The sequence below is a fragment of the Coccinella septempunctata genome, chromosome 5, assembly GCF_907165205.1.
Source record: "Coccinella septempunctata chromosome 5, icCocSept1.1, whole genome shotgun sequence".
In the NCBI taxonomy this organism is placed as follows: Eukaryota; Metazoa; Arthropoda; class Insecta; order Coleoptera; family Coccinellidae; genus Coccinella; species Coccinella septempunctata.
The window spans coordinates 28,117,778-28,145,464 of record NC_058193.1 but is presented as its reverse complement, the minus strand read 5'-3'; the positions used below and the strand labels follow the sequence as shown (position 1 = coordinate 28,145,464).

The 27,687-nt window shown below is 35.9% G+C and overlaps 2 protein-coding genes across 2 annotated transcripts; one reads left to right on the top strand and one right to left on the bottom strand.

The window, feature by feature from the left end:
* Positions 1-379: 379 nt before the first annotated feature.
* LOC123312786 (FUN14 domain-containing protein 1-like) lies at positions 380-21,118 on the bottom strand. Its single transcript, XM_044897277.1, has 2 exons — positions 21,029-21,118; positions 380-892 (listed from the first exon to the last, which is right to left on the bottom strand). The coding sequence occupies exon 2, from the start codon at positions 874-876 to the stop codon at positions 451-453; it is 426 nt and encodes a 141-aa protein (XP_044753212.1). The 5' UTR covers positions 877-892; positions 21,029-21,118; the 3' UTR covers positions 380-450.
* On the top strand, positions 1,628-16,685 carry LOC123314096 (carboxypeptidase D-like). Its single transcript, XM_044899211.1, has 15 exons — positions 1,628-1,898; positions 2,692-2,822; positions 3,217-3,550; positions 4,050-4,226; positions 4,367-4,485; positions 4,547-4,726; positions 5,027-5,233; positions 8,895-9,461; positions 12,206-12,449; positions 12,508-12,635; positions 13,163-13,511; positions 14,884-15,066; positions 15,383-15,501; positions 15,900-16,079; positions 16,465-16,685. Exons 1-15 carry the CDS (start codon positions 1,712-1,714, stop codon positions 16,576-16,578), a joined length of 3,219 nt encoding a protein of 1,072 aa, XP_044755146.1. The 5' UTR covers positions 1,628-1,711; the 3' UTR covers positions 16,579-16,685.
* Positions 21,119-27,687: the final 6,569 nt, after the last annotated feature.

Below are 27,687 nucleotides of genomic sequence, written 5' to 3'. Positions count from 1 at the left end.
TTTGATAAAAGCTTCACGTTTGACACCTATATCAAAACAAAACAATGAGTCATAATTTGGTGCACTTCGGTCTCACTTCCTGTCCTTGTATTCGCGTGGAAAGGCTCCTTCCTGTTGTTCTATGTTCTAAGTGCACAACAAACTCCACAATGATACATGAAAAGTAATTTAAAATAGAGACAGACCTTCTCCAGAAATTTTCTAAATAATAATAAGTACCGAAGATATGAATTTTCGCAAGTTTCTACAAATAAATATAGTGGTTTTGTACAACTTGATCAGAATAAATATTATTATGAAAACCATTCAAATTTCATTTGTTCAAAAATTTCGTGAAAAATAGGTCCAAAACTTGTTTATGAATGAGTTGAAACACCTGTACAAATACGAATATAATTTTATTGAACTTTTAAAATAAAGTAGAGCGTGAAAACACGAAACAATATGAGTTTAATGAGCAGCCAAACCAATCAGAAAACCACCCAAAAATCCACTAGAAAAAGGGGTAGAATTTTCCGCAATACTGGCTATCCTTTTCACCACTGCCGTTTTTTCCTCTTGCTTCTGTGCCAGTTCTGCTTTGGCGAAATTATCATGCACATTTTTCCAATCGATCTTGATGAGTTCGTTCTCATCGGCAATCTGCAGTAACATCAATGCTCCCCCAAGGGCCATCATCGTAGTTCTGCCTACTTTTAGTGCCAAGAACCCACTGATCCAACCCATACATGTCCCTATTATCATCTGATTGGAAGGAGTTGTACCACTGATTTTGCTGAAAAATTTCTCGAATATACCCAATTCTTGATCTTGTCCTTTCAAACTACGAATGATTTCTTCAATTCTTTCTTCATTTTCGTTCCTTCGTTCAGCCATATTTCTCTATTTGTTTCTGCAAGGAAATATTAGGAGAATTAGAAATGTCACTATTTGAATGATAGTCACAGATAATATGCCTGTTCTGATTCGATTTTTCGATGGATCCAGATCGGTTCAAAAACTTCTAAAGAGTGGCACATTTATTTATTCAGAGTGAGCTATGTAGCTTCTAACACTATTGCTGTTCAACTATTTTGAACCGATTCTCTCACAATAGTCTTCCCAGAGCCTTTTCATAGCGATGACCTCTTTCCTATTCATGAGAGAACTCTCAAAAAGTTTAAATAGTGGTTTTATAAAGAATATCCATTCAATTCTTCAACATCCCGTCACAGAAGTCCTGCATAGATATCCATTTTTTTCATTCAATCCATTATTTTTCGAGATATTCAATTTCAAATTTTATATAGAATTCGTCATTTCGTCAAACATGCTGTATGAATTAGATTTTTACAAATTTATTCATTGACACTATCGTAACTTAAGAAAAGGAATCAAGTTCTTTCTCTGCGAGGATGATATGGAAGGATTGAGTCATTCATTTGATCGAGAACAAAGCTACTCATTCAATTTCGAAGAACCGATAACGTTATTATAATTTCTTCGGTATCCTCCTCACGATTAACAATTCAGTGCAAATTTTCAGTTTCATCCAATAATTTATCACGTATTTCAGGACATATCACCGCACTATGACGTAAGATGACCACTATTTAGGTGGGATTTCCGAATGATAAAAGAACTTCAATGCAATCTGTAGGACATATCAACCTTCAGTTTTCAGTTCTCAACGAGTTTTCCAAGCTGAAGTTATGATAGGATTTTAATCAAGATGCACGCGCTCAGTTCTCTATCTATAGTTTTAGTTCTACTTTTAATTTGTGTCTACTTTTATCCTTCGGATGCTCTCGAGTTTAGGTATCATAGTAATGAGGAACTCGAGCAGGTTATGAGGAATTTCTCTGAAAGTACAAGGAATATTCATCCGAATCTATATACAATCGGCAAATCATCAAATGGTGAGTGAAACTGGATGATGAATTATTAAAATTCCTGCATTGACTGTCGCTCCTCGCATTCTAGAGACGGTCCTGCTTGATACAGCTTTGCTCTGATGAAACATGCTAAAATATACTTGAATTTATTAGAATTTCACTTCAAAAAATTTAACCAGAAAACTGAAAATTCCTTTAATAAGAAAGGAAAAGCATGTTAAATATACTTTTTTGTCGCAGTCTTACTAGGAGCAAAAATCCAGTGAAAATGAGAGAATGATTAGAATTAATAGGTTAATAGGTTTTGTTAATCTATGGTTATACATATATTTACCATGTTATAATATTTCAATGCATTTTGATGCCCTCATAAGAATTTTACGAAGCTTTCTCCTCAAAATACACCGTGTAAACTATGATTTCACCCAATGAATTGAGGGAGAAGCGTTACGCAGCATCTACTGAAATGAGGTTTAGAAAATATTCTACAATTCAGAATTTTCAAACTTAAAAATCATTTGATTCAAGACATGAATTAAGAGAATATAGTCGGGCAGCTTTGAAAATTTCATTTATTTCCTACTCAGATTCTTGATGCTGCATAGTTTTTTTATCATGTTTCAGAAAATGTGTATCTCTCATTTTCTAGATATAATATCTATGTGGATTTCCCTGGATATTTCAATCAATATTTACCTTTTTCTGCGTATTCATAAGATATTACAAAAATTAAAACATAGTACAATAACAAACATTAAACATAAAAATTAATTCCACACCTGCTATGAAACCTTCAATCTTGTTTAAACCTTTGTAGGAAATGATCTGTGGGTAATGGAGCTTAGTGGTTTCAGAAAAGATTTACCAGATCTTCCAAACATCAAATTCGTTGCCAATATTCATGGCAATGAAGCAGTTGGAAGGGAATTACTTCTACACTTTATGGAGGTGAGCTGACTAAAGCTGCATTCACAATCAATTCGCGGGCCGAAGTGCACTTCGGCACGAAATTTACCATTCGCAATAATCTTGGAACCAAATACTCAAATGAATCAAAAATGTAACTGATCAAAACATGAGCATCAGCATCATCTATAGCCGGCACAAAATTCCTTGCCGAAGTGATAGTTTGCTACTTGCAAGAAATTTTTTCTTGAATTTCATTGTGAATGGTAACAGAGAACGCATCTGCTAAGCTTCCGTGCCGAAGTGCACTTCGGCCCGTGAATTGATTGTGAATGTAGCTTAATGTTAACAACAACTTAATTTGTAAATTTGTTGATGAATTTCTGTACTTTTATTTGACTCACATACTTTGTTAAAATGTTGTTAATACTTACAGTATTTGCGAGATAATTACGAGAAAGATCCTTACGTGAAATGTCTCCTTGACAATACTCGTATTCATCTTTTGCCTAGTATGAATCCTGATGGATTTGCTGTGGCTAGTCAAGGTCGTTGCAATGGAGAGCTTGGCAGGAATAATGGAATCGACGGAAGAAAAGAAGACCTAAACAGGAATTTTCCTGATTTTTATCATGTTAATATGAATCCTAGGCAACCTGAAAGTGATGCAGTTATGAGGTGGATGGACAGAGTGCCATTCACACTTTCTGCTGGATTGCATGGTGGAGCTATGGTAGCAAATTATCCATTTGACACTGAACGAAAAACAAGTAGGTATAGCAAGAAAATGAAGGTCATACTGGTAGTTGCTCCAGTAAACAGGTGAAAATTCGGACTAAGCACTTGACGAGTGTTAAATAAAATCATTAGAATCTCTCTTCATTGATTCCGATCACTGATAAAAAACTTTTCAGTTGCAATGTAAATCAATGAACATCAGGTCCTACATTATAAGCTGAAATTGTTAATTGGATGGTTCTTTTAGTTTAGAGATCATATTAGGTTCACAACATGTTCAAATGGAAACTGAACAAGCAAGCGACATTTTTTCTGGAAGCTTTACAGTACCTATGGAAACTATGTAATAAAGTTTTTTGAAAAGTATTTCGTTTTTTGAGTGATATTTACAGTGCTGGCTTCCTTCAAAGAATTGATTCACATAATCTCTCCAACTAGTGTAGTTTTCTTCGGAAATATAATTGGTTTTACTAGTCTTACGTTGTCAGTAATTTATTTTTGAATTTTCTCTTAATCGAATGAAAATTTCAGTGTCCTCACCAAAAAGACTTCCTTCTTTGACTCCGGATAATGACGTTTTTGAATATCTGGCTTCTACTTATGCCCAGAACCATCCCACAATGAAAAATGGACTATGTGAAGATGGTAGAAATCCTAGATTATTCGAGAATGGTATAACCAATGGAGCTTCATGGTATTCTTTCGCAGGTAAGACCAAAATCAGTCAATATTTTCGTGAGAGGAGTAAGCACCAATAGTGGAGTAATCGATCTTTGAGTAGATATTCAAAAAGAAAGATTTGGTTTTGATCCTTTTGATTTAGACGTTTGAATCGACATTTCTTTCAGGTGGTATGCAAGATTACAACTATTTCAAGAAAGGATGTATGGAAGTAACACTGGAGATATCTTGTTGTAAATATCCACGACCTGAAGAATTGAAAAAATTGTGGGAACAAAATAAACAGGTAAAACAAGCAGTCGATTTTATACTATGAGCAAATTAAATAATGATTTTGATATTTTCAGTCACTTCTGAAGTATTCTTTGAGGGCGCTGGAAGGTATTTCTGGCCAAATAATTGATAATACGACTGGGTTGCCAATCAAAAACGCTAGTTTGGAAATTATAGGAAGAAATATGACTTTTTTCTCTACCTCATATGGATATTTTTGGAGAATACTCCTCCCAGGAAGATACAAGCTCAGGGTAAGCTTTTTGTAGTCGTTAAAGATCAGTGGATGCATTTTTTTTTTGGAAATTATCACCCAGTTTCAGCCTCACTGAAAACACATGCAAACTGAAAGAACCCTTAAAACTGCCAGATTCCAACTGACAAACTGGCTTTAAGCTTTACAAACAGTGTATACTATCATTGAGTATATTAGGGATATTGGTATGAGGGATATTTATATCTACTATCCTTGTTTGTATAACCCTTGTCTATAAACAAGGATACTATGGAACATCTACAAGGTGAGACATTCTTTATCTTCAATCGTTTTATAGGTTAATGCTCCTGGATATTCAACTAGGATAATTGAATTCGAAGTCAATAATCAAACAACAGAATTCTGCCCGAGAAAGAAGAAATTCCGTATAAAGATTAACGTTACCCAGTCAAGTACTCCAGCTCCAAAGCTCGAGCTCAATGATAGATCCAATTCCGAACAGAATGTTTCAAAAACTAGAGAGCCTAAGAGCATCAGTGCCCAGGTAATGAATAACTACTATTATAAAGATAAAATCGATATACAGGGTGTGAATGGAAACTTGCGAAAAAATTCAAGACGTTAAAAAAGTGTGGGTCTTTCATATATTCTTTTTTTCTTGAGCATTTTCTGCTTGGATACAGCTCCCTGAAGATTACATGATATAAAAAGCAATTTCGAACCAGAAAACTGACAGAAGTCAAATTGAGCAGACGTTGTATGGGAACGAGAGTTAAGGCTGATTCATGCTAGACCGTGTCGGGTCCGGGCCGGGACCCGGACGGGACACGGTAAAAGAATTATATGAGCAATTTCAATTGACCCATCCACACTACACCGGTTGGGACACGTGCCGTGCCCGTGTTTTCAGAGTGGCGATCCATTGCAACGGCCCGGAATCGGTCCCGGCCCGGCTCCGACACGGTCTAGCATGAATCATCCTTTAACCCTTTACCGCATACGAAACCATAAATGGTTTGACATGTTCACAGTTTATTTATTCTAAAAAAATTAAAAATTAACGTATGGATCCTAACGGAGTGTATTGGTTATATCATTAGCAATAACAAAACACATCCATTTTGTCCATGATCACATGCCACTTGGATATAATCTCACTTTTCCAGACATTGTGAGTAAATGTTAACATGCAGGTGCGATTCTCAACTTTGCAAAAAGAAATAAAAATGAAAAGATGAGTTTTCCAAGCAACAAAAAATGTTTTGTTTTTTGTCATAACCTCTAGTTCGTATGTACTATACTAAATTTTCACTTTCTTTCAAATTTCACCCATTTTCAACAACAATTGTTTCGGAACCATATCTGGGTTAGTATGCATTCTTCGCTTCTTCGCTTAGACATATATGGTTTCGTATGCACACAAGCATGATTATCAATTACGCACGCGAATATGGTTTTTCTTCAATTTGCTTCACGTTTTCTTCATGCTAGGCTGTCTTTTTCTTTCTTAGTGGTGTAGTAGACCCTGCGTGGATTTTGTGGCAAAAAAAAAACTCTTATTTATCTCTGTTCGCCTTCAAACAAGCCGTTTCGGAACACCTGCGCAAAGCAAAAGGCTCTTCCTCGTAAACGAGGTCGTCCATTGGCTAATTCAGTGACCAGTTCACCATCAACATAGACATAGAGACATGGACTGAGCAATGTCATCATGAAATTGGTTTCTTTATAGAAAGAGAGAAATGATCGTCGGGCATTCACCTGTCTCTTTTTTTTCACATAGAGGGGAGTGTGGACCAATAAAAATTCTGGAAAAAGACAACTGCATGCCTGATGTTCAGTTTCTTTCTGTCAGTTTTTTTGACCGTATTTCATGCATAGATAGAAAGGGAAGGCACACTCCATGTCTATATGTCTATGACCATCAACGAGCCGCCATGGAAGTCCATCAGTTTGTTCAAGCCCTAGGACAGCAACTCAGAGGAAGAAAATGAGAAAAGCTCCAGAAAAGCATCAGGACCTAACCTTGACCTCTGTGAGGACTGACAATATTGGACACTTGCCAAAGTGACAGAAAAATCGTCAAATTTGTAAAGTTTGTTCAATGAAAACTTATACTAAATGTCCCAAATATAGAGTATTTTTATGTTATAATGACAAGAGGAATTGTTTGATAAAGTTTCATCAATAATTTTGTATAACATTCTTCAATACTTAATTTTCGTCAAATATATTAAGCTTTTGATATCACTTATCATTTGGCTTTGTGTGCATACGAAACCATATATGTCCAAGGGGTTTGAAGCTTCAATGCATACGAAACCATATATGGTTTTTGAAAAAAAAATTTTAAATAGGTACTTTTTGATGATAAAAAAATATTATAATTAATTTTGAACCCTTAATAAAACCATATATTTCGAAAAAAAAATTTTTTTTCACTTATTTAATATATCATGCAGTAAAGGGTTAAATAAAATAAAATTTGGTAGAGTTCCTTTATAATTGCAAGGTCTAGAAAATATCAACCCAAAAATTTGTTTCGCCAGAAACTTTTATCGTTTGTTTCTAGCTCTATGCTGCTCTAACGAGCTACAGAGTAGTTGACTTGATACCGCGAAGATAATATAACGAAAAAAGTGCACTTGGGTTTCTACCATAGAGCTTCAGAGCTAACGAATTTTATTTCCCTTTTTCCGAATTTGAAGTCGTCATGAATCAATTCGGAATTTCATACTTTACGTCAAAAAAGTGAAAACATTCCATCGAAGAAGACAAGATGCTGTCCAATGTTTCGGTCTCATTTGTCCTCGTCAGTGCAACACAACTCCTTCTCAGATGAAAACGCTTGAAATTGACGGATCATAATACTAGTAGTAGCTTCTGAGTATTATCAAGTAGGTACTCGAGCGCCATCTAGTATTCAACGAGATCCAATTCAATTACCTCCAGACGAAGTGGACATACGTCCACTGTTCCTTTACCTTCAATCTTTTATATCTGGATAGCCCTCAAACGCTTTGAAGCTTACCTAACATTTTCAGAATTAATTTTTTCAGGCACTAACTGAAGGACGCATATTGAACAATTCCGGAAATAAGGTTACCTCCCTCAAAGACGCGTTTCCTCTACCCCCTGAAGAGGAAAGTAAAATATTCCGAATGATTTTCGGGGATCCAGACAAGTTCAACATATCGGAAGGTGATATACGAACGTTCATGATGCACGAAATGAACATAACAGACACGACTAACTTCGATGATATCTTGCAAGATTTCGACAAGAAAAATGATTCAGAGAAAGCCAAGGTACTCTCGAAACTGGCAGAAATTTTCAAGGGGGTACTCCATACCTTCACTTCAGAATACACAGTGAGATTGTACATGAGGGAAAAACTTCACATAACAGATTTTTCACCTTACGAAGGGACGTTGAAGGATTTTGACAAGAAATCTGCTACCGAGAAGGAAAAGGCTTTGGATGAACTATTAAAAATTTATTTGAATGATAAACCCACAAAAAATAACGGTGTTTCGGTAACTCACAACATTTTCGTTAATGTTTATATTTTTACATTTATTATAATCTTCGTCCGAAATTGACGGTATCAATATCAATATGACTATTGTCTAAGTGTTTCGTGTGATTGTTACAAAGTACAATGTTCGTTTATTTAATAATTGTAGTAACAATTTTATCTACGGAATTCAGAATATTTTATTTTATTTTTGTATTTATATTTCATAATAAAAAATTTCGAATTCCAATTGTGCATTCATGATTTATGGCGAGTTTGATCGAGGTATAGGATCACATCTTCTGGTTTTAAACCTTGGAAAAAAGCAGAAATATCCTTAAAATGGGTTTACAAGAACTTATCACAAATTGAGATATGATAATGCAATCATTAGGGGGCTGTATCTAAACAAAAAAAATATATGACAGTCCCACAGTAATTTTTCTTAGGGAATCATCCCCTTGAAGTTTTTTCACATTGTTACCTGAAATAGTGAAACTTTGAGGTTGAGCATGAATAAAATTTCAACAGCGTATTTTTCAAAATATAAAGATATTCATATTTCGTGAACCTCACATTTGAGATGAAAATTTCAGAGTCCGCGAAAGTTTTTTATATCTGTGGTAGGTAGCTATTGGAACTTATAAACTGATTAAGATTCTGTTGTACTGAATAAATAATCACTTCACAGACATCCTACAATGAAGATATCGTCCCTAAATCAGAAGAAATTCTACAAACCTTACCCAAGTCGACGAATCCATTGGTTTCATTATCTCAGAACAAATCAAAACTGGACGATGAAAGGGAAGGAGAGGAATTTATTCGGTTTTTACTACAAGATCCTCTCCTGGACGTCTCCAAGCTGAAAGTGGAGAACGTCAAGAAATTCCTGAGGAACAGACTTCAAATATCCAAAGAGGACATTAAGGATTCTTTCGATAAAATTCTTGAAAACTTCAATAATATGTCTAATAGCGAAAAAGTTCGCACCTTCGTCAAAATCTTCAGTGTTTTAGTGGAGAAGCCTCTGGAACAAACCGATTCTAAGTGGTTAGAGGAATATCTGAGAGGACGATATGTTGTAAACGATTTGACAAAACTAGAATATAGTATTCAGAAGTATGATAAGGCAACAGTTTTCGAGAAGATAGATATATTGTTGGATTTTGACTCCATTTTAGCTGTTTCCAACGCTGGTTTTCAGGTCTCATATTCTTACTTTATCTCATATACAACTTTGTTGATGTTGATGTTTAACCTGAAATGAAAATTATTAACTTCAATCAAATGTTAGAATCTGTACCTACCAGATACCTTATAGAAAATCATTGAATAAAAAATGTTAGATATCTTTATTTTATTTCGAAATCTACAAACAATTCCTGAGCTGATGACAGCTTATCAAAAATTATCAAATCAGCAATCAGGTACTCCTCAAAATATTGAATTGATGTGGCTGATACTTGATGAAAATCCATGATTGCAAGAAACTCAATAACACAATTTTCATTAGAAATAATCATTTAACCACTACAACACATCTTTGGTTATCACAATATTATCCTCAAGTGGGTAGATCATTAGATCTTCTTGTACATCTAACGACTTTTCTAATTTTTCAGAAAAAAGATCCAACAGGTCAATTTTTATTTCAAATCACGAAACTTTTCATGTACCTATAGGTAATTGAGGAGTAGAAGGTAGAGTTGAGTTTGAGAGTAACTCCTTAACTTTTTTATGCCAAAAATGTCATAAAACTAACTTTTGTGGCTGAGGATGATTTAACTATTGATGGGTTTTGTTATCAACATTTTTTTTATTATAGGGATGATATGGTCAAAGTTATTGAGTTTGAAATTTTCATTTTCTCATGTATTTTAAGGCCAATGACATAATAACTTTAGGAGTAATTGGTGCTTTTGAGGTGTTTCCGAAAACATCCTTCTTTGTTATTGTAGTAAATGATCCATTATCTGAAATAAAATTACTGAAAGATTACCGAAAAATCTTAGGATGTTCTGATAAAATTCATCGAGGTGAACGTTGTGTGGTTCTGAAATAAGACTGAAATGTTATCGAGGAGCTTTTTTTTTTTCGATTCAATCTTTCCGTTGGCGTGCTGAATGATTAGGTGTGGATAGTATGGTTGGGATCGTAATATTGTTGATATTGGCGTGAATTATATGAATCTGAGTTTATTCTGATTATAGTTGGGAAGCCGACGATGCTGAATCGGGATTTACTCGAGCGTCGTGGAAACCTAGTGGATTTTGAAGATTAGATGGTAGAAAGAAAAAAGGTTCTATGATGTAGGTATGCACTTTCAGCGGTGGGGAAAGCGTCTGAAGGGTCTCAAAGATGTAAAAAAAAATCGTCAAGTGTATATACTCGAGCGTGTCAGATTAAGATAGTGTATATGCCCTACGTGACTCTGATAATGAATTCATTCTTATCTGACAGTTTGCGAGGTGGGACTGACCATACGGAAGAGTTGAAAATGGTAAAAAAAAATTTCCAGCGTGTCAGATTTTTTGAGGTTATGTTAATTAGACCCAAAAGAAGCTACTTTTCAAGGGACTGACAATTTGGACCTTACGCAAGATCACAGCGGTCCTTTGAAAATGTAAAAAAAATCGTTACTTGTACATATTCGAGCGTGTCAGATTTTCATACAGATGGTTAATCTCGGTGTTGTAAACGTGTTGACCCATTAATCTGACAATAATCACAAGTGGTTTTCTTAATCTGACACTTTCAAGATGATTAAATTTTTTTTTTCGAAAATTTTCCTGCCTGTACCTCTTATCGTTTTTGTATTCATTAAGGAAGTTGTAGATAATAAAATTCTACACAATTTTTGTCTCAAGCAATTTACTCTCAACCGTTCTCGTGTTAGAGGGTGATAAGGACAAGGAGCTTAGCCACACATGCGAAAGGGCAAGGTCAATGTAGAATCCCAGTCTAACCTACATTCATTCAATTGTCAAAATGACAAGGTATTTCTATGAAGACAATTTCGAAATAAGTTACGAAAATTTTAGTGTTGTCTCTGACTGAATCTCAGAATGTACTATTTTCCAACGAGTGAATTTTCGCTTCAGCATGTATCGCTAAACACCTTGCATTAATCGCCATATATCTCAAAAACGTTTGAACGTAGAAAAAATTGCTTGGGACAAAATTTGTAGAAAATGTTATGCTTTACAACTTTCATAATGAATGCGAAAAAGATTCGAAGCCAAGGGAAGGAGATAGTTCGAAAAAACTGATTTTTGTGACCTTTACGGCCAATTTTTATTGTTTCGGCTTGCTAAAACTGTCAGATTATATTTTTTCCGTTATTCTTGAATTATTAGCTTCAAAATAAGAAAAAACGCTACCGCACTCGAGAATGTACACGTTATGGTTTTGTTTGCAACTTTGGGCCCTTCCACACATTTTCGACACTCTTAAATTGTCAGATTAAGAGATTATATACTTTTCAACATGTAATTAACCACATATATCGTTTTTTTTTACTATTCTGACAGTCTGTCCTAGACTATTCCCCCTTTATACAGGTCTAGTTTTTGGTAGAGGTACTCTCCAGGGTCCAAGGTATGTCCCCTTATATTAATCTGACACGCTCGAGTAAATCCCGAATTTCCCTCTTCGGCTCCCCAACTATTATCCTTTTATGCGATAGACTATTGTTCACGTCATTATAAACCATAAACTCACTACAACGATAAGCCTTTTTTTCTTGAATTCATTTTTCCTCTCTCTACCTCGTGGATTATTCATAATTTCTCAATTATCCACATCAAAGATTGATTAGAGTCGATTAAAGTTGAAGGAAAAGGGGCATTTTGTTTCTATTACACTAATCTGCAATGAAAGTACAGTCAACGTCGATAAAATCGAGTAATGCCGTTACCTCCAATCAAAAGAAGTGGATAAGAGCTGTTAGACGAATGATTTATTATAACTTCAAAAAACAATCAGATTATATGATTTTAGCACCAAAACGACCGTATTCCACTTTTTTTTCGTTGGTATGAATTAATCTCACTGTTACTTCGATCTGAGATGTACATCATGGTTTTCCAACGGTTTTCCTTTTTGTTATTCCTGATATCCAACATTGCTGATTCGGGAGAGTGTAAATACCACAGCAACGATGAGATTTTCAGTTTCATGAGGAATTTTTCTCGGGAAACCTCACTGAGAACCCGCGTTTTTTCAATCGGATATTCGGTTGCAGGTAAGTTTGCTTCATCAGTGAATATGGGTAGCATAGTTAGAACTCTGATTTTCCTCAGGCATTCCACTGAAGGTTCTGGAATTCAATCAACCAGGAGATAGGATTGGAGTACCAAACATTAAGTTCATCGCAAACATTCATGGCAATGAAGTTGTGGGAAGAGAAATACTTATTCATTTCATAAAGGTGAAGTATAGAAGTATCTAATTCATTCAAAAATTTATATTGACTTCTTTGAACGTCCCTTCAATTTTGAAGCTTTCTTTAGTGACACTAAAAAAAGTTTAAAGCTTGAATTTTATTATGAAACTGACCGTTAATCTAATGAACTGTCAGTTATAGTAAGACGTAAAACGAGAATTAATTTACTTAATAACTAACTGAGATACAATCAAGCAAATCAAAAAGTTATAATCAGCGACACATGTTCTGCATCTGCGCTCATTTTACTTGTATATTATTTCAAGTTAAAGGTTAAACCGTCTCAAAATTGCAGATTTGTTGTCGTCACGATCAGAAGACTTTAATCCTTCAGGGTATATTTTGATTTGGTGAAGTCTTTTTTATTTTTTGCCCCTTGTAATACACCAGCCATTAAGTCCAGACAATCTGCGTTTTGCCAACTTCCCTTAGAGTTTTTCGATTGGTTGCAATTCTTGAGTTTTGCAGCCTCACTGAACATGGACACAAATTGATCATAAAATATATTTCAGTTTCTCGATCATCATTACGAAACAGACCAAGACGTGAAATGTTTGCTTGATAACGCTAGAGTCTACATTCTTCCAACAATGAACCCTGACGGCTTCAACGTGGCTACGAAAGGTTGCATGGTTGGGAAGGGTCGTCATAACAAAAATGACTATGATCTCAACCGGAATTTTCCAGATTATTTCAACGGTAATTACTACGGGGTCAGTGAAGAGGAATACAGAAAGAAGATTCAGCCTGAAACGGCTGCCATAATGAACTGGATGAAACATGAAACGTTTGTTCTATCGGCCAGCTTACACGGTGGCGCAATGGTGGCAAATTACCCTTTCGACAGTATTGGCAGCACAGGTAAATACTCGAAAGGGATAGAAATTATTCGACTTAATCTAGTTGAAACGTTCAGCGAATGAGAAATTGCAATTATTGGTTGAAATTCAGAAAAATAATTCGAAATGGTTTTAATTAGAAAGAGCCTACTATAGAATCAAACAAAATTTCAATGTCAAAATATTTTATCACCTTTCAAAAAGTTTCTTCTTGCTCCCCAGCTTATATTACCTCCTTATTGGAAGAAAATTTACGACCTTTTAAAATTTTTTTCAGTTGAGGAAAGAGATGATAGTCGAATTGTGAATAAGGGGGGTTCAAACCTTAAATCACGAATTTTTTGCATGGCAACATGAGATTTGTGTGAAGGGGCGTTGTCCTGCAAAAACAAAACACCTTTGGATAGCTTTCCGCGTCTTTTCTCTTTAATTTTTCTCGTAATATGGTCAGTAATGTCGAATAGTAATCTCCGGTTATTGTTCTACCTTTATCCAAAAATCAATCATAATTACTTTATGGCAATCCCAAAAAACTGAAGCAAGAACTTTTCCTGCAGATTTTTGGACATCAAACTTCTTAGGTCTTGGAGAACCAGAGTGTTGCCATTCCATCGATTGTTGCTTTGTTTCTGGATCGTAGAAATGTACCCAAGTCTCATCCGTAGTAACAATTCGGTTTAAGAAGTCTACCTCGTTTTCAAATCGCGCACAGATCGAACGCGATGGTTCTACCCTTGCAAGTTTCTGGTCAACATTCAAACATTTGGGGATCCATTTTGCAGCAATTTTTCATATGTCCAAATTGACGTGAACTATATGATGAACGCGTTGGTATGAAATATTCAGTGCTTCGGATATCTCTTTCCCCAATTCGACGGTCTGATAAAATCATGTCATGAACTGCATCGATATTTTCGGGGACTGACACAGAAACTGGCCTTCCCGATCGGTCATCATCTTCAATGGAAAATTGACCTCTTTTGAAGCTTGCAGTCCAATTTTTCACGGTCGCATACGAAGGACATCGATCACCAAGGGTATTAAGCATATCTTCGTAAATCTGCTTATCTCTTAACCCTTTTAAATACAGGTACTTGATGATGGCCTGATACTCCAATTTTTCGATTTTCACAATTTCGGTGGACATCTTCTTTCTTTTAATTTATTGCGTAACTCTGGTTTCCTTTTTTGACATCAAACTTCACACTGACATTTCTAATGAGATATTGTTCGTTGCTATGGTAGTGCAATATTTTTTTTATGCTTGGAACTGGTCTGGGCTAATTAGATATATCAATACATCCTCGTACATCTACCAAACTTCATATTTTTCCTCAGAATTTGAAATGCTTCGTATTAAATATGATCCTATTAAACAAGTGTATTTTTCTTAGATGACCAGAATAATAAAGGAGAAGCACTGACACCAGACCATGACGTCGTTTACAGTATAGCAAAAGCATATGTCGATGCACATGAAAGAATCTCCAAAGGCATTCAGTGTCCTCAAGATATTCTCGGTGTTTCTTATTTCGAAGATGGATTAACGAATGGTGCACATTGGTACATTCTCAAAGGTAGGTTATCGCAGTTCAATTCATGCAGGAACTCATTTCAATCTTCAGTTGATAATTGCCAAAATATAGGTACAGGATATTAAGTGATGGAGTGGGGCAAATAAATTTAGTAAAATACCTCATTGAAAGTCCCAATATCAGTCTTTTAATAAGCCTTTTAACCAATTTAATTTTGTTGCAATTCAGCTATGATCTACTGAGTGACATAGCTGGCTACCTACAACTGGAGGTAGAGTTGTTTTTTGAAGAAACAAAACCAAACGAATTCAATATTATTTATTTTGATATGATCAGGATTAATGTGATAATTTTCAAGGGGGAATGCAAGACTACAATTATGCATTTGAAGGTTGCATTGAAATAACTTTGGAAGTATCTTGTTGCAAGTATCCAGAGCCGGAGAAGATTCCTCTATTTCTGGAGGAGAACATGCAAGTGAGTACCTTTAAAAAAATTAGTAAGTTTTGAAACTATATTGATCGTTCGGTCAATCATTGGAGCTTATGTTTCCTTTCAAACTAATTGTTCGCTGCACTAGAGCTTTTCAAGTTTTTTCCACTCTCGTGCACTCCACTCTAATCTTCTCCAATTTGCTCTACTCCTCTTTACTTTTCTGTGGTATGAAGTCTTCCTTTCTAACTGTTGAAATCCCGTGAAAATCGGTTTTTCAATCCGGAAATTACCCTTATGAATTAGATAGACAGACAGGCAAAAAAATTTCAAAAAAGTTGACTAGGTTAAAATATCAAGTTGATACTCTTTGGTTGTACGAACGATAGAAGTAGTTGTTAGTTGTGGTCGTAAATCTGTCATTTCGAACTCCAATATTCTAGCCACTCCTGCAATATGGACTTCAAGCCTTGCGAGGAATAAAAGGAAGAGTTATAGATTGCCAAACGAGAGAACCCATAGAAGGGGCAACCTTGCACATTGTTGGACGTAAAATTCCTTTCAAAACTAGTAGAAAAGGGGAGTTTTGGCGTATTTTGAAACCCGGAGAATACAGTCTTCACGTGAGTACCAAAGAACTAAGCTAGCTTCAGTTATGTAGTCCATTCATATTAGAATAATATATCGCACAATGAGGATTTAACTATTTCCAAAAATTTCGAAGATTTGTTCGGAAAACCTATGTTGTAACGAATATTCGGATAATCGAAACAAATGAGCACTTGGTCTTATTCGAATCAAAATTCAGCTTTCTACATCTCCTATAATAGATGTCTAGTCGATATTCCGATATCCTGGGTGAACATAATAGAAAAACCATAGAAACACTGCTTCTAAAAACCCAATTAACTTAAGGTCACCTCCCTTGAAGGGTAGTGTTATTGGATCACCAATGAAGCCATCAAAACAATAAAATCCTTTCTTCGACTGGGATTTTTCAAATTGTAGGTGTCAGCTGATGGTTACGTGTCCGTTGAAATACCAATATCTGTGGAAGAATATGCAAATGATGAATGCCCAAGAATTCCCATGAAAATTATCCCTCTGCAGGCTGAAAATTGAACACCCCTCTCTACTCACTAGTATACATTATAAATAACCATTGTGTATAACACCATATAAAGAAGGTCTACCTACACTGACAGAAAAACTCCCAATAAAAGAGTTCATGAAGGTTTGTCCTAAATAATATTGTGATGTTTTTGGAGATAATAAATTGATATTCTCCTACATCAAATCTTGATTGGAATTTCTTGGAACCTTGCGTTTTTCTACCTATTACCTATTTCTGCGGTACAGAACAGAGAGAGTACGAATAAAATAACCAACATTTAGCTGTACTACAGAAAGAAATCACTTCTGCTATCTGCACCAACTTGTGAGAGCGGATAACTTCAAAAAAACGACAATATTTTCCAACTAGGGGTGAAAATCCAGCATTACCAAAGTGATGTCGAAGTTATAGCTAATCAACACTTATTGTTAGGTGTTCCACTTCATTTGCTTATTAGTTTATTCCATGAATAGGTTTAATCCTTACAACTCAGGGGAAGGCTCTCATCAATGCCTGTTACACATTTTTTTAGATTTCTGCAGGAGCTGAATTATTAAGGTTGGTATACGAGGTTGTATTGATATCTAGCTAGCCTAGAGCTAAATAATGAATAAAAAAAATATTACGTTACCACAAAAACGAACCATAACTCATAAGAAGTATCGGTGTGAAGTTTGAAGTCAAACAAGTAAACCAGAGTTACGCAATAAATTTAAAAAAAAAGATTGTGAAAATTGAAAAATTGGAGTATCTAGACATCATCAAGTACCTGTATTTTAAAGGGTTAAGAGGTAAGCAGATTTACGAAGATATGCTTAATACCCTTGGTGATCAATGTCCTTCGTAAGCGACCGTGAAAAATTGGACTGCAAGCTTTAAAAGAGGTAAATTCATTGAACATGATGACCGATCGGGAAGGCCAGTTTCTGTGTCAGTCCCCGAAAATATCGATGCAGTTCATGACCTGATTTTATCAGACCGTCGAATTGGGCTAAAACGGATATCTGAAGCACTGAATATTTCATACGAACGCGTTCATCATATAGTTCACGTCAATTTGGACATGAGGAAAATTACTGCAAAATGGATCCCCAAATGTTTGAATGTTAACCAAAAGCGTGCAAGGGTAGAAGCATCGCGTTCGATCTGTGCTCGATTTGAAAATGATGTAGACTTCTTGAACAGAATTGTTACTATGGATGAGACTTGGGTACATTTCTACGATCCAGAAACAAAGCAACAATCGATAGAATGGCGACACTCTGGTTCTCCAAGACCTAAGAAGTTCCGTGTCCAAAAATCTGCTAGAAAAGTTCTTGCTTCAGTTTTTTGGGATTGCCATGAAGTAATCATGATTTATTTTTTGGATAAGGATAGAACAATAACCGGAGATTACTATTCGACATTACTGACCACTCTACGGAAAAAAATTAAGGAGAAAGACGCGGAAAGCTATCCAAAGGTGTTTTGTTTTTGCAGGACAACGCCTCTGCACACAAACCTCAGGTTTCCGTGTAAAATATTCGTGATTTAGGGTTTCAATTACTAGAACACCCCCCTTATTCACCAGATTTGGCTCCATCCGACTATTATCTCGTTCGTAAGGTCGTAAATTTTCTTCCAACGAGGAGGTAATAAAAGCTGTGGAGCTTTTTTTTTTGAAAGATTTAGACACGTTGCAGGTTCACTGTAATAAATGTATACAATTAAGAGGAGAATACGTTGAGAAATAAAATATTTTAATATTGAAATTTTGTTTGGTTCTATAGTAGGCTAAGAATTTTTCAATATATCCTCGTATATTGAAATTGCGTTGAGGGTATATTATCAATGGTTTGAATAGTTTCCACAAACATTTTGAGCTGAGCCATCTACAAACCTGTAAAAAGACTTCGTGGTAACTTGTTCGAAAATAACATAGCATTTCACTAGAATTCATTTACCATTTCCTTATTGGTTGGTAAATTTGTGCTAATCAGCATTCATTTTTTAGCGAGATTCCGCGAAGAGCATAGTGAAATTGCATAGTACCGGCAACTTAGCTTCGTCGCAGAGAATGAGCAAAGACTGTACTTAAAACCGGATCTTCTCATTAAATCCACAGTCCCTAATTAACGATATATACCTATCGGATAACCCAGCAGCCGATACTCTTTTCTAGCGTCCTGCATTTCTGCCGTACTTGGACACCCGACGAATTCCGATATTGTATTATATAAATCTTTGTTTTTCAGCTAATTACATTACTCTAAGGACATTGAGGCATTCAGGCGTTCAATTAAAAGTGTTAATTAGTGCCTTTCTTAGGCCCATTTTGCCGGAATCGCGATTAACGAATGGCAGGAAAAGCGGCCATGAATAAAAATCGCCTGTAATTGATCTTGTAGATGGTGTCCGCTGTAATGAATTCGATGTAATTTCAAGGATTTTTTAATGCTCATTCCGAGCAGGAATACGCCGACAGGATCTTCCTCCAGAGGATTCATTTTCTTTTACTGTTCCGAGAACTTCTGGCGTTTTAAGTATCAATTTGTTAATTCATTATATTTTTTCACTTTTTCATTATAAATGAAGAATGTTCTGATAGGGATCTGATGCGAAGGGTATTTTCTCGGAAATATATTTTCAAGGTAAGAAAATTGTTCGAACCCCATAGAGAAATACAAAGTGAGGAAAAATTAATGCATGAACTTCTTCGATATTTGCAATTTTGTCGAAAAATGCACTAAGATGCCAGTTTATTTTGAACTAGCTGACTTAGACGTCGTTCTGTAATAGTGAGGAAATATTTAGTAATTGGAAGTAAAATAACACAAAAAAAACTAATGAAAAAAAAACATGAGAAATTGAAGAAGTTTTATGACCACCTTTTTTTGAAAAATTAAATAATCTGATCACCAAGAGTTAGGGATATCGTAATCAGTCGTTTTTGAAAGTATGTAATCTTCGAGAAAATCGCCGTAAAATCATTTAAAACTCAATAACAACTTGAATCGATGCAATAAAAATCAGTATGAGACATTTCGTCAATCTGGTGGCTTCGATTTGAAACGAGTTTTCTGAAAATGCCAAGATGAAAATTAACAAACGCTGAAGCTAATAGGGTTATCGGTATGCTACAGGGTGGCCTACCTCAGGTGGTTTTAGCGGAAAGGCTCCAAGTCAGCCAAAGTGTGAAACCTCGACTTTGGAATAGGTTCAGGGAGACAGGTTTCGTATTTGAAAGACCAAGGCTTTGTGGGGGACGAAAAGCAACACCTGCTCAGGATCGTTTCATCACCGTTTCTGCGAGAAGAAACCCTATATCTACTTGTAGAATGCCACGGAATACTCTTCAGAATGCAAATGGGGTCCAAGTTTCCATCGAAACCATCACACGACGTTTGAGAGAGGTGAATCTGGGTTCTAGGCGTCCATTGAGAGGAGTCAAAGACTGAAATGGGCAAGGCAACATATCAATTGGAACAATCAGTGGCGTAATGTCCTTTTCACTGATGAATCCAGATATGGACGATTTTCAGATTCTCGAAGAATAAGAGGGTATGGACAATCCCACGCATACTCCGTAATCGTCGCTATGTCCAAGAAGTCCATCCATACCGAGGGAGTAGTGTTATGGTAAGGGCCGGGATATGTTTCAACGGGCGCACAGATCTACACATTTGTCCTGGGAATATGACCGCCTTACATTCTAGGGAGCGTGTCATTGACAATGTTGTGCCAAATTTTCACGCTGCTATTGGTGAAACTTTTCAATTTCTAGACGATAACGCTAGACCGCAGAATGCAGCCATAGTTGAGAATGGGCGCGAGGAGCTTGGTATTCCACATTTACCAATACCTCCGCACTCACCAGATTTGAATTGCATAGAACATGCATGGGATATGCTCCAAAGAAGATTAGATAATCATCAACCTACCCTAGAATCCTTAAATGATCTGAGAGAGCTTCTGCCCCGTTTATGGAACCAAATTCCTCAAGAAATGTTCAACAACCTCGTGTGTAGTATGCAAAGAAGATATCAAGCCGTTATTGATGCCCGTGTAGGCCATACATTGTAAAGATAGTCTTAAAATGCATGAATTCTCTGGGAATAAAATTTCGTTATTTTACTCGATTTTTCTTAACCACCCTGTATACGCTGTAGACCTACAGGCTAAAATCAATTTGCAACTTGAAATCATATTAATATGAATTTTCATAACAAAAATCTTCTTTTAATTATATTTTTTTGCAATGTAAGTCAATATTCTTAACTCATGTGGAGCAGTTTATTTTGTTTACTATTCATTCGAATTGAACATCGACTATTGCATTTGTGTGTAATCATCTGTTTTCAGTTTATTTCCTTCAGTTAAAATTGGCAGAATTGATGTGAGAGGTAACAGGTTACAGCTACTGCCACCATAGGTGTATTATTTGTTGAACTATTACTCAACAGCTTCGGACAAGAATACCTGTTATATTCAATCATGATTCAATTTGTTCCAATCACCATTAACGATCTGTTGGATTCTCATGAATGTGCTGATTTCGCGTTATCTCACTAAACCGCCACACCTTTTACCGCACCAGAACATAAACTATTTCTATGAAACGTAATCGGAAACAGCCATTGATACCACCTTGAGGTTATTAATTATAACATCGGGATCAGCTATCAATTCATGTGTGATAAGTCATCGGTTAACCAGGGCTGGAGCGCCGAGCTGTACGAAATGACATTCACCTAATTGTCCAATGGATGAAATGAGGATTAAATCTTTGGAAAATTCCAACAGATTAAGGAGAGCGAAACTGCTTTATGTGCGATGATTACATGGAGCCACAAGTTGAAAAAAAAAACTGCAATCAGGACACGGCACATAATTATGGCTGGACTAGAAGACATAACAATCATAACATACTCCACAGCCATCCAGACAAAACAAAATCTATCGATTAGATTTTTATCGAATTTGAATGGATGTGGACGTTACTGATGAAAATCTGTAATCAAACTAGAAACTGAATTACATTATTTTCATTAGGTTGTGTTATTTGACCACCACACGTGTTTCGACATCCCAGTGGCATCTTCAGGAGGTTGAAGCCACACTTAGTGAAAAGAAGATAGACGTGTTGTGGTTATAAACTGAAAATGATGCAATTCAGTTTCTAGTTAATTGGAGAATCAAAGAATTACGACCACTTTTCAAGATCTTACTTAAACGACTTTGAAGGCCTTTCTATTTGTGCAGGATGATGTCAGAGAGCTCAAGAAAAATATCAATTCAAGAGATATTCATGAAATCAAATTTAGATCCTAAACCAAAAAGCTCTTCAACAATTTGAGTTATCACATATATTAATAGTTGGGGAGCCGACGATGTTTAATAGGGATTTACTCTATCGTCGTGGAGACCTAGTAGTTTTTTAAGATTAGATGGTAGAAAGAAAAAAGGTTATATGATGTATGCACTTTCAGCGATGGGGAAAGCGTCTGCAAGTTTTCAAAGATGTAAAAAAATCGTCAGGTGTACATACACGAGCGTGTCAGATTAAAATAGTGTATATGCCCTACGTGTCTCTGATAGTAAATTCATGTTAATTTGACAGTTTGTGTGGTGGGGCTGGCCTTACGAAAGAGTTGAAAATGGCAAAAAAATGTATATTGTCAGATTTTTAGAGCACCCAACGGAAGCTATTTTTCAAGAGACTGACAATTCAGACGAGACACAAGGTCACAGCGCTCCTTTGCAAATGCAAAAAAAATCGTAACTTTTACATACTTGAGCGTGTCAGATTTTCATACAGATAGATGGTAATCTCGGTGTTGCAAACGTGTTGACCCATTGATCTGACACTAATCAGGGGGGGTTTACTTAATCTGACAGTTTGAAGACGATAACAAGGTATTTTTTAAAATATCTCCCTTCCTGTACCTCTAATCGTTTGTATATTCATTATGAAAGTTGTAGATTATAAAATTCTATACAACTTTTGTATGAAGCAATTTTACATACTCTTAACCGTTTTCGAGTTAGAGGGCGATAAGGTCGAGGAGCCTAGCCACACTTGCGAAAGGCCAAGGTCAATGTAGAAACCCAGTCTTATATGCGCATTCATATATAATCTGCGGGTTGTAACCTCTATCCAAATTCAGAAATGAACACTGGCTCGAAGTAGAGGTCCAAATCGTGATAACCCCACGTACATGCGGGTAAAGCTCGCAGTTTTTCCCTGGATCGCGGTGATGCATAAGTGGCATCAATAAATTTCTGCCATTCCGTCCGATCATTCTCATCAGTCAACTTTTTCTGCTGATTAATGTGCACTCCGCCTCTGTGCACAATTAAAAGCCAACGTTGTCAACTCGTTCGCTAATGTTATAATTTATAAGCAGTGACAATCTAGCAAAGTAGATAAAAACATCAACAGCTGAACTCAGTGGAAGGAACGTATAAGAAGACTTCCGATAGAAAAAGCTGCCCCGCAACGAATTTATTCCATTGGCTTTGCCAAAGATGCAGCTGAATGCTGAATGCTATCGTTTTCAGTATCACACGACGCATGCCACCACTGTTGCCAGCAAGAAAACTATTGAGGAATTCAGTGCATGCAACAGATATTTTGTGGGGAAAATAAATATTTGTTATCCTTCCTACTCATTTCTCAATCTATACTTTTATCTGCAGAATATGTTGAATTCGTAGGATGAACATTACAAAAAGCATTTACTATTGAATCCTCCTTCAAAATTGGGGAGAAAATAGAAGGGGATTTGAAATATTCTATCCATAAATGTTTCAGCGACTTCATAGAGTATCCCAATTTTGTTGTACACTACATATTAACCATCCAAAATACTGTTTCGCGTATGTTGAACTTTTATTCAAGTTTTTTTTTTTAAATCAACTATGATTCTCTCATTTTCTATAAAGTTTCGAATGTGCCAGAAGATTAGAGAAGTGCAACAAAGAAGAGGACATTTCTAGCAACTGCTTCAATTGTAGAGGACACTAAAACCTGAAACTCATTCTAACGAAAATGATGTAATTCAGCTTCTTTAAAACTAAAGCCACAACTAAACAGTTATGGATCTTCATTAAGTATTGACCACATCAATTCAATACTTATAAGAGAACTAGCTGACCCGGCAAACGTTGTTTTGCCATATAAATAATTTCCTAATGATTGAATTACTAAAATGGCTATTAAAAAATAAGGGTTGATCGTAGAAGGGTGAAAATTGAGGATTGTATGTATTTTTGTATGTTGTATCATAAAAAATAGAAATTAAAAATTTTGTCCAAAAAATACAAAAAAAAAATTAGGGGTGGACTACCCCTAACATTTAGGGGGATGAAAAATAGATGTTGGCCGATTCTCATAGATAGCTGACCCGGCAAACGTTGTTTTGCCATATAAATAATTTCCTAATGATTAAATTACTAAAATGGCTATTAAAAAATAAGGGTTAATCGTAGAAGGGTGAAAATTGAGGATTGTATGTATTTTTGTATGTTGTATCATAAAAAAATAGAAATTAAAAATTTTGTCTAAAAAATACGAAAAAAAATTTAGGGGTGGACTACCCCTAACATTTAGGGGGATGAAAAATAGATGTTGGCCGATTCTCATAGATACCGGATAAGCACAAAAAATTTCATCAAAATCGGTCAAGCCGTTTCGGAGGAGTATGGTAACGAAAACTATGACACGAGAATTTTATATATTAGATAAAACATAGTGATATTCTTACTGTGATTTATTTATATTACTGAAATAGGTAGAACTCTCTTACATAATAATTGTGAGCACAAGAAAAATAATGACTCGATTCATTCAAGATTCATATGTCTTATGTATGAAAATTGTTAACTTGGGTCAAAATTTTTACCAAAATAGTTTGAGTTCTTGTGATATGACTCAATGAAAGAAATGGTATCGCAAAATTACGAGAAAGTTCATCATTGTTTTTGGGAAGATGTGAAGATGAAGTAATTCAAAGAAAGACATACGTTCAGTCACATCAACGTCTAATTTTTTTGAACACACGTTACATAGAGCTATATCCATTCATTTTGGGGCATCCTTATAGTAGATGTTATTCTGTGTTGAAATGAATTCCTACCTCATTTGTACAAATTCTTCGGTACTTTGATCGGTTTTGAAAGGTCAGAAGAATAGTTATTTTTTCCAAAGAAGAGTCGTTTTTCTGAATTGGTATTCGTCTTTTTTCTTAGGTGTTAGTTCTTCGGAATTCCGCGTAAGCCCACCATTAGTTATTCCCAACATTATCCCAAAAGAAGTTCCCTAATATGAGGTCGCTGTGATATTTCAACCAAAACAACGCTCCGTTCTAAATCCTAATAAAAATCTCCGGCTCATGAAACCCTCTATAAACCGCTGTTCATGCCAAAAATGTCGATTCAATTTTCCATAGGGTAAATACTGTTACGACCTTCTTTATTGCATCTTGCGTCCAATAAAATTTGAATTTTTCATCTGTAAATATCCCTTAGGGGCCGGACGATATGTCCAATTGAATGAATTGAATTGCTTCGACTGTGGCTCAGATTGAGAACCGGCTGTAGTGGGCCAAAGAATTGAAAAATCTGGAATATTTCCAAGTTGTTCTTATATGAATGGGGAAGAAGTTGGCGTGTCATCAGAGCGGAAGATTGGAAAGGGTTTTGATGGCAGATGAATGGAGTTTAATGTGTTTATATTCAATCCACCATAATAGTCCTGAATTCTTAATTCTAGTACAGTATTTCTTGATTGAGTTCTGAAGTGGAAATGAGAGGAATCCCTTAAAAATAGAAAAATAAAATGAAATAATATCATCTTTCAATTTAATTCGTTACTTCAACTTTTTTACATATATTTTCTTCCCCAATGTTTTCATGTTCAGTTCAACCATTTCTTCACCTTTCAATACATCATAAATTATGGGTGTGATAGGGTGGGGCTTTCATTTTTATTCTTGAAGTGCAGCTAACAATATCGAATACAACCCTGGCTTGTCGTGTCCTGGATCCTGAACAACTAGAAAACTGTCCCATGACTAAGCCACCCACGCATAATAATATTGATCTGCATGAATGGAACTTCTGGGCGTAGAATCAGCTGAAAGAAGCACGTCCGAACATTAATTATGCAAAAATGAAGAGTCAATGGGGAATGAAAGAATTTGCGCTGTTCTTGGAAACACGATATGAAGCTCAAGGATAGCGATACCTCGAGAATAATGAGGACTCGTGATACAAAGGGGTTCAATTTTCACCCTCAAGAACGTCTTTGAGAAGAAAATGTGAAGAAATAATATCTAGGAATATTTTTACGCACGGAAATTCAACTCCAATTATCTGAAAATTTTCACACAGAGAAAAAAATAAGAAGCGACTTAATTGCCAAAGTCACACAGTGGTGCATTCACAAATTTACCAAAGTGAGAACGCTGAAAACAAAATCATTTCATACCAAATCAATCAACAAAGATTCAGATTCAACCGAAGTTAAGTTAATATTTGAATATTGTTGAAACAGAACTATGGTCAATACCATAGTCAATTGTTCATGTAAAAACAAATCTTCTACCATACTGGACTTGAAAATTCCCTTGAATGGATGTGTAAATTCGAGTTGCTATCCTAAAACTTGTGGTGATGTGATGACTTTGCTAAAGAGTTTGTTGGACTGTCACTTGAAAGCAATATATGATGGAGAAACGCTGGATCTTTTAAAATAAACTGCTCCACATAGGTTGGGGATATTGACTTAAATTGCAAAAAAATATAGTTAGAATAAGATTTTTGTGATGAAAATTCATATTCATATGATTTCAAGTTGCAAATTAATTTTAGCCTGTAGGTCTGCAGCGTATAGGGTGGTTAAGAAAAATCGAGTAAAATGAAGAAATTTTATTCCCAGAGAATTCAAGCATTTTAAGACTATCAATACAATGTATGGCCTCCACGGGCATCAATAACAGCTTGCCATCTTCTTTGCATACTACACATGAGGTTGTTGAACATTTCTTGAGGAATTTGGTTCCATAAACGGGGCAGAAACTCTCTCAGATCATTTAAGGATTCTGGGGTAGATTGATAATTATTTAATCTTCTTTGGAGCATATCCCATGCATGTTCTATGCAATTCAAATCTGGTGAGTGCGGAGGTATTGGTAAATGTGGAGTACCAAGCTCCTCGCGCGCATTCTCAACTATGGCTGGACGGTGCGGTTTAGCGTTATCGTCTAGAAATTGAAAAGTTTCACCAATAGCAGCGTGAAAATTTGGCACAACATTGTCAATGACATGCTCCCTATAGTGTAAGGCGGTCATATTCCCAGGACAAATGTGTAGATCTGTGCGCCCGTTGAAACATATCCCGGCCCATACCATAACACTACCCCCTCGGAATGGATGGGGTATGCGTGGGATTGTCCATACACTTATTCTTCGAGAATCTGAAAATCGTCCATATCTGGATTCATCAGTGAAAAGGACACTACGCCATTGATCGTTCCAATTGATATGTTGCCTTGCCCATTCCAGTCTTTGACGCTTATGGTCACGTGTTAATGGAACTTCTCTTAATGGACGTCTAGAACCTAGATACACCTCTCTCGAACGTCGTCTGATGGTTTCGATGGAAGATCTGCATTTTGAAGAGTATTCCGTAACATTCTACACCTATAGATGTAGGGGTTCTTCTCGCCGAAACGGTGATGAAACGATCCTGAGCAGGTTTTGTTTTTTGTCGCCCACCAAGCCTTGGTATTTCCAACACGGAACTTGTCTCCCTGAACCTATTCCAAAGTCGAGATATCACACTTTGGCTGACTTGGAGCCTTTCCGCTACAACAACCTGAGTTAGGCCACCCTGTAGCATTCCGATAGCCCTATTAGCCTCAGCGTTTGTTAATTTACGTCTTGGCATTTTCAAAAAACGCGTTTCAAATCGAAGCCGTTGATAAACTGACTTCATTTCAAAATAAGAACATTCATGAAACATATGCAAAGAACCAAACTTCAGAAAAAAGGCGACCAGATTGACGAAATGTCTCATACTGATTTTTATTGGATCGATTTAAGTTTTTGAGTTTTAAATGATTTTACGGCGATTT

Bases quoted from the DNA above. Each gene is read 5' to 3' on its own strand.
- LOC123312786 (XM_044897277.1), bottom strand. From the start codon at position 876: ATGGCTGAACGAAGGAACGAAAATGAAGAAAGAATTGAAGAAATCATT.
- LOC123314096 (XM_044899211.1), top strand. From the start codon at position 1,712: ATGCACGCGCTCAGTTCTCTATCTATAGTTTTAGTTCTACTTTTAATT. The intron at 9,462-12,205 runs AACCTGAAATGA...ATATGATTTTAG, and splicing joins CTTTGTTGATGTTGATGTTT to CACCAAAACGACCGTATTCC. The intron at 12,450-12,507 runs GTAAGTTTGCTT...GATTTTCCTCAG, and splicing joins AATCGGATATTCGGTTGCAG to GCATTCCACTGAAGGTTCTG.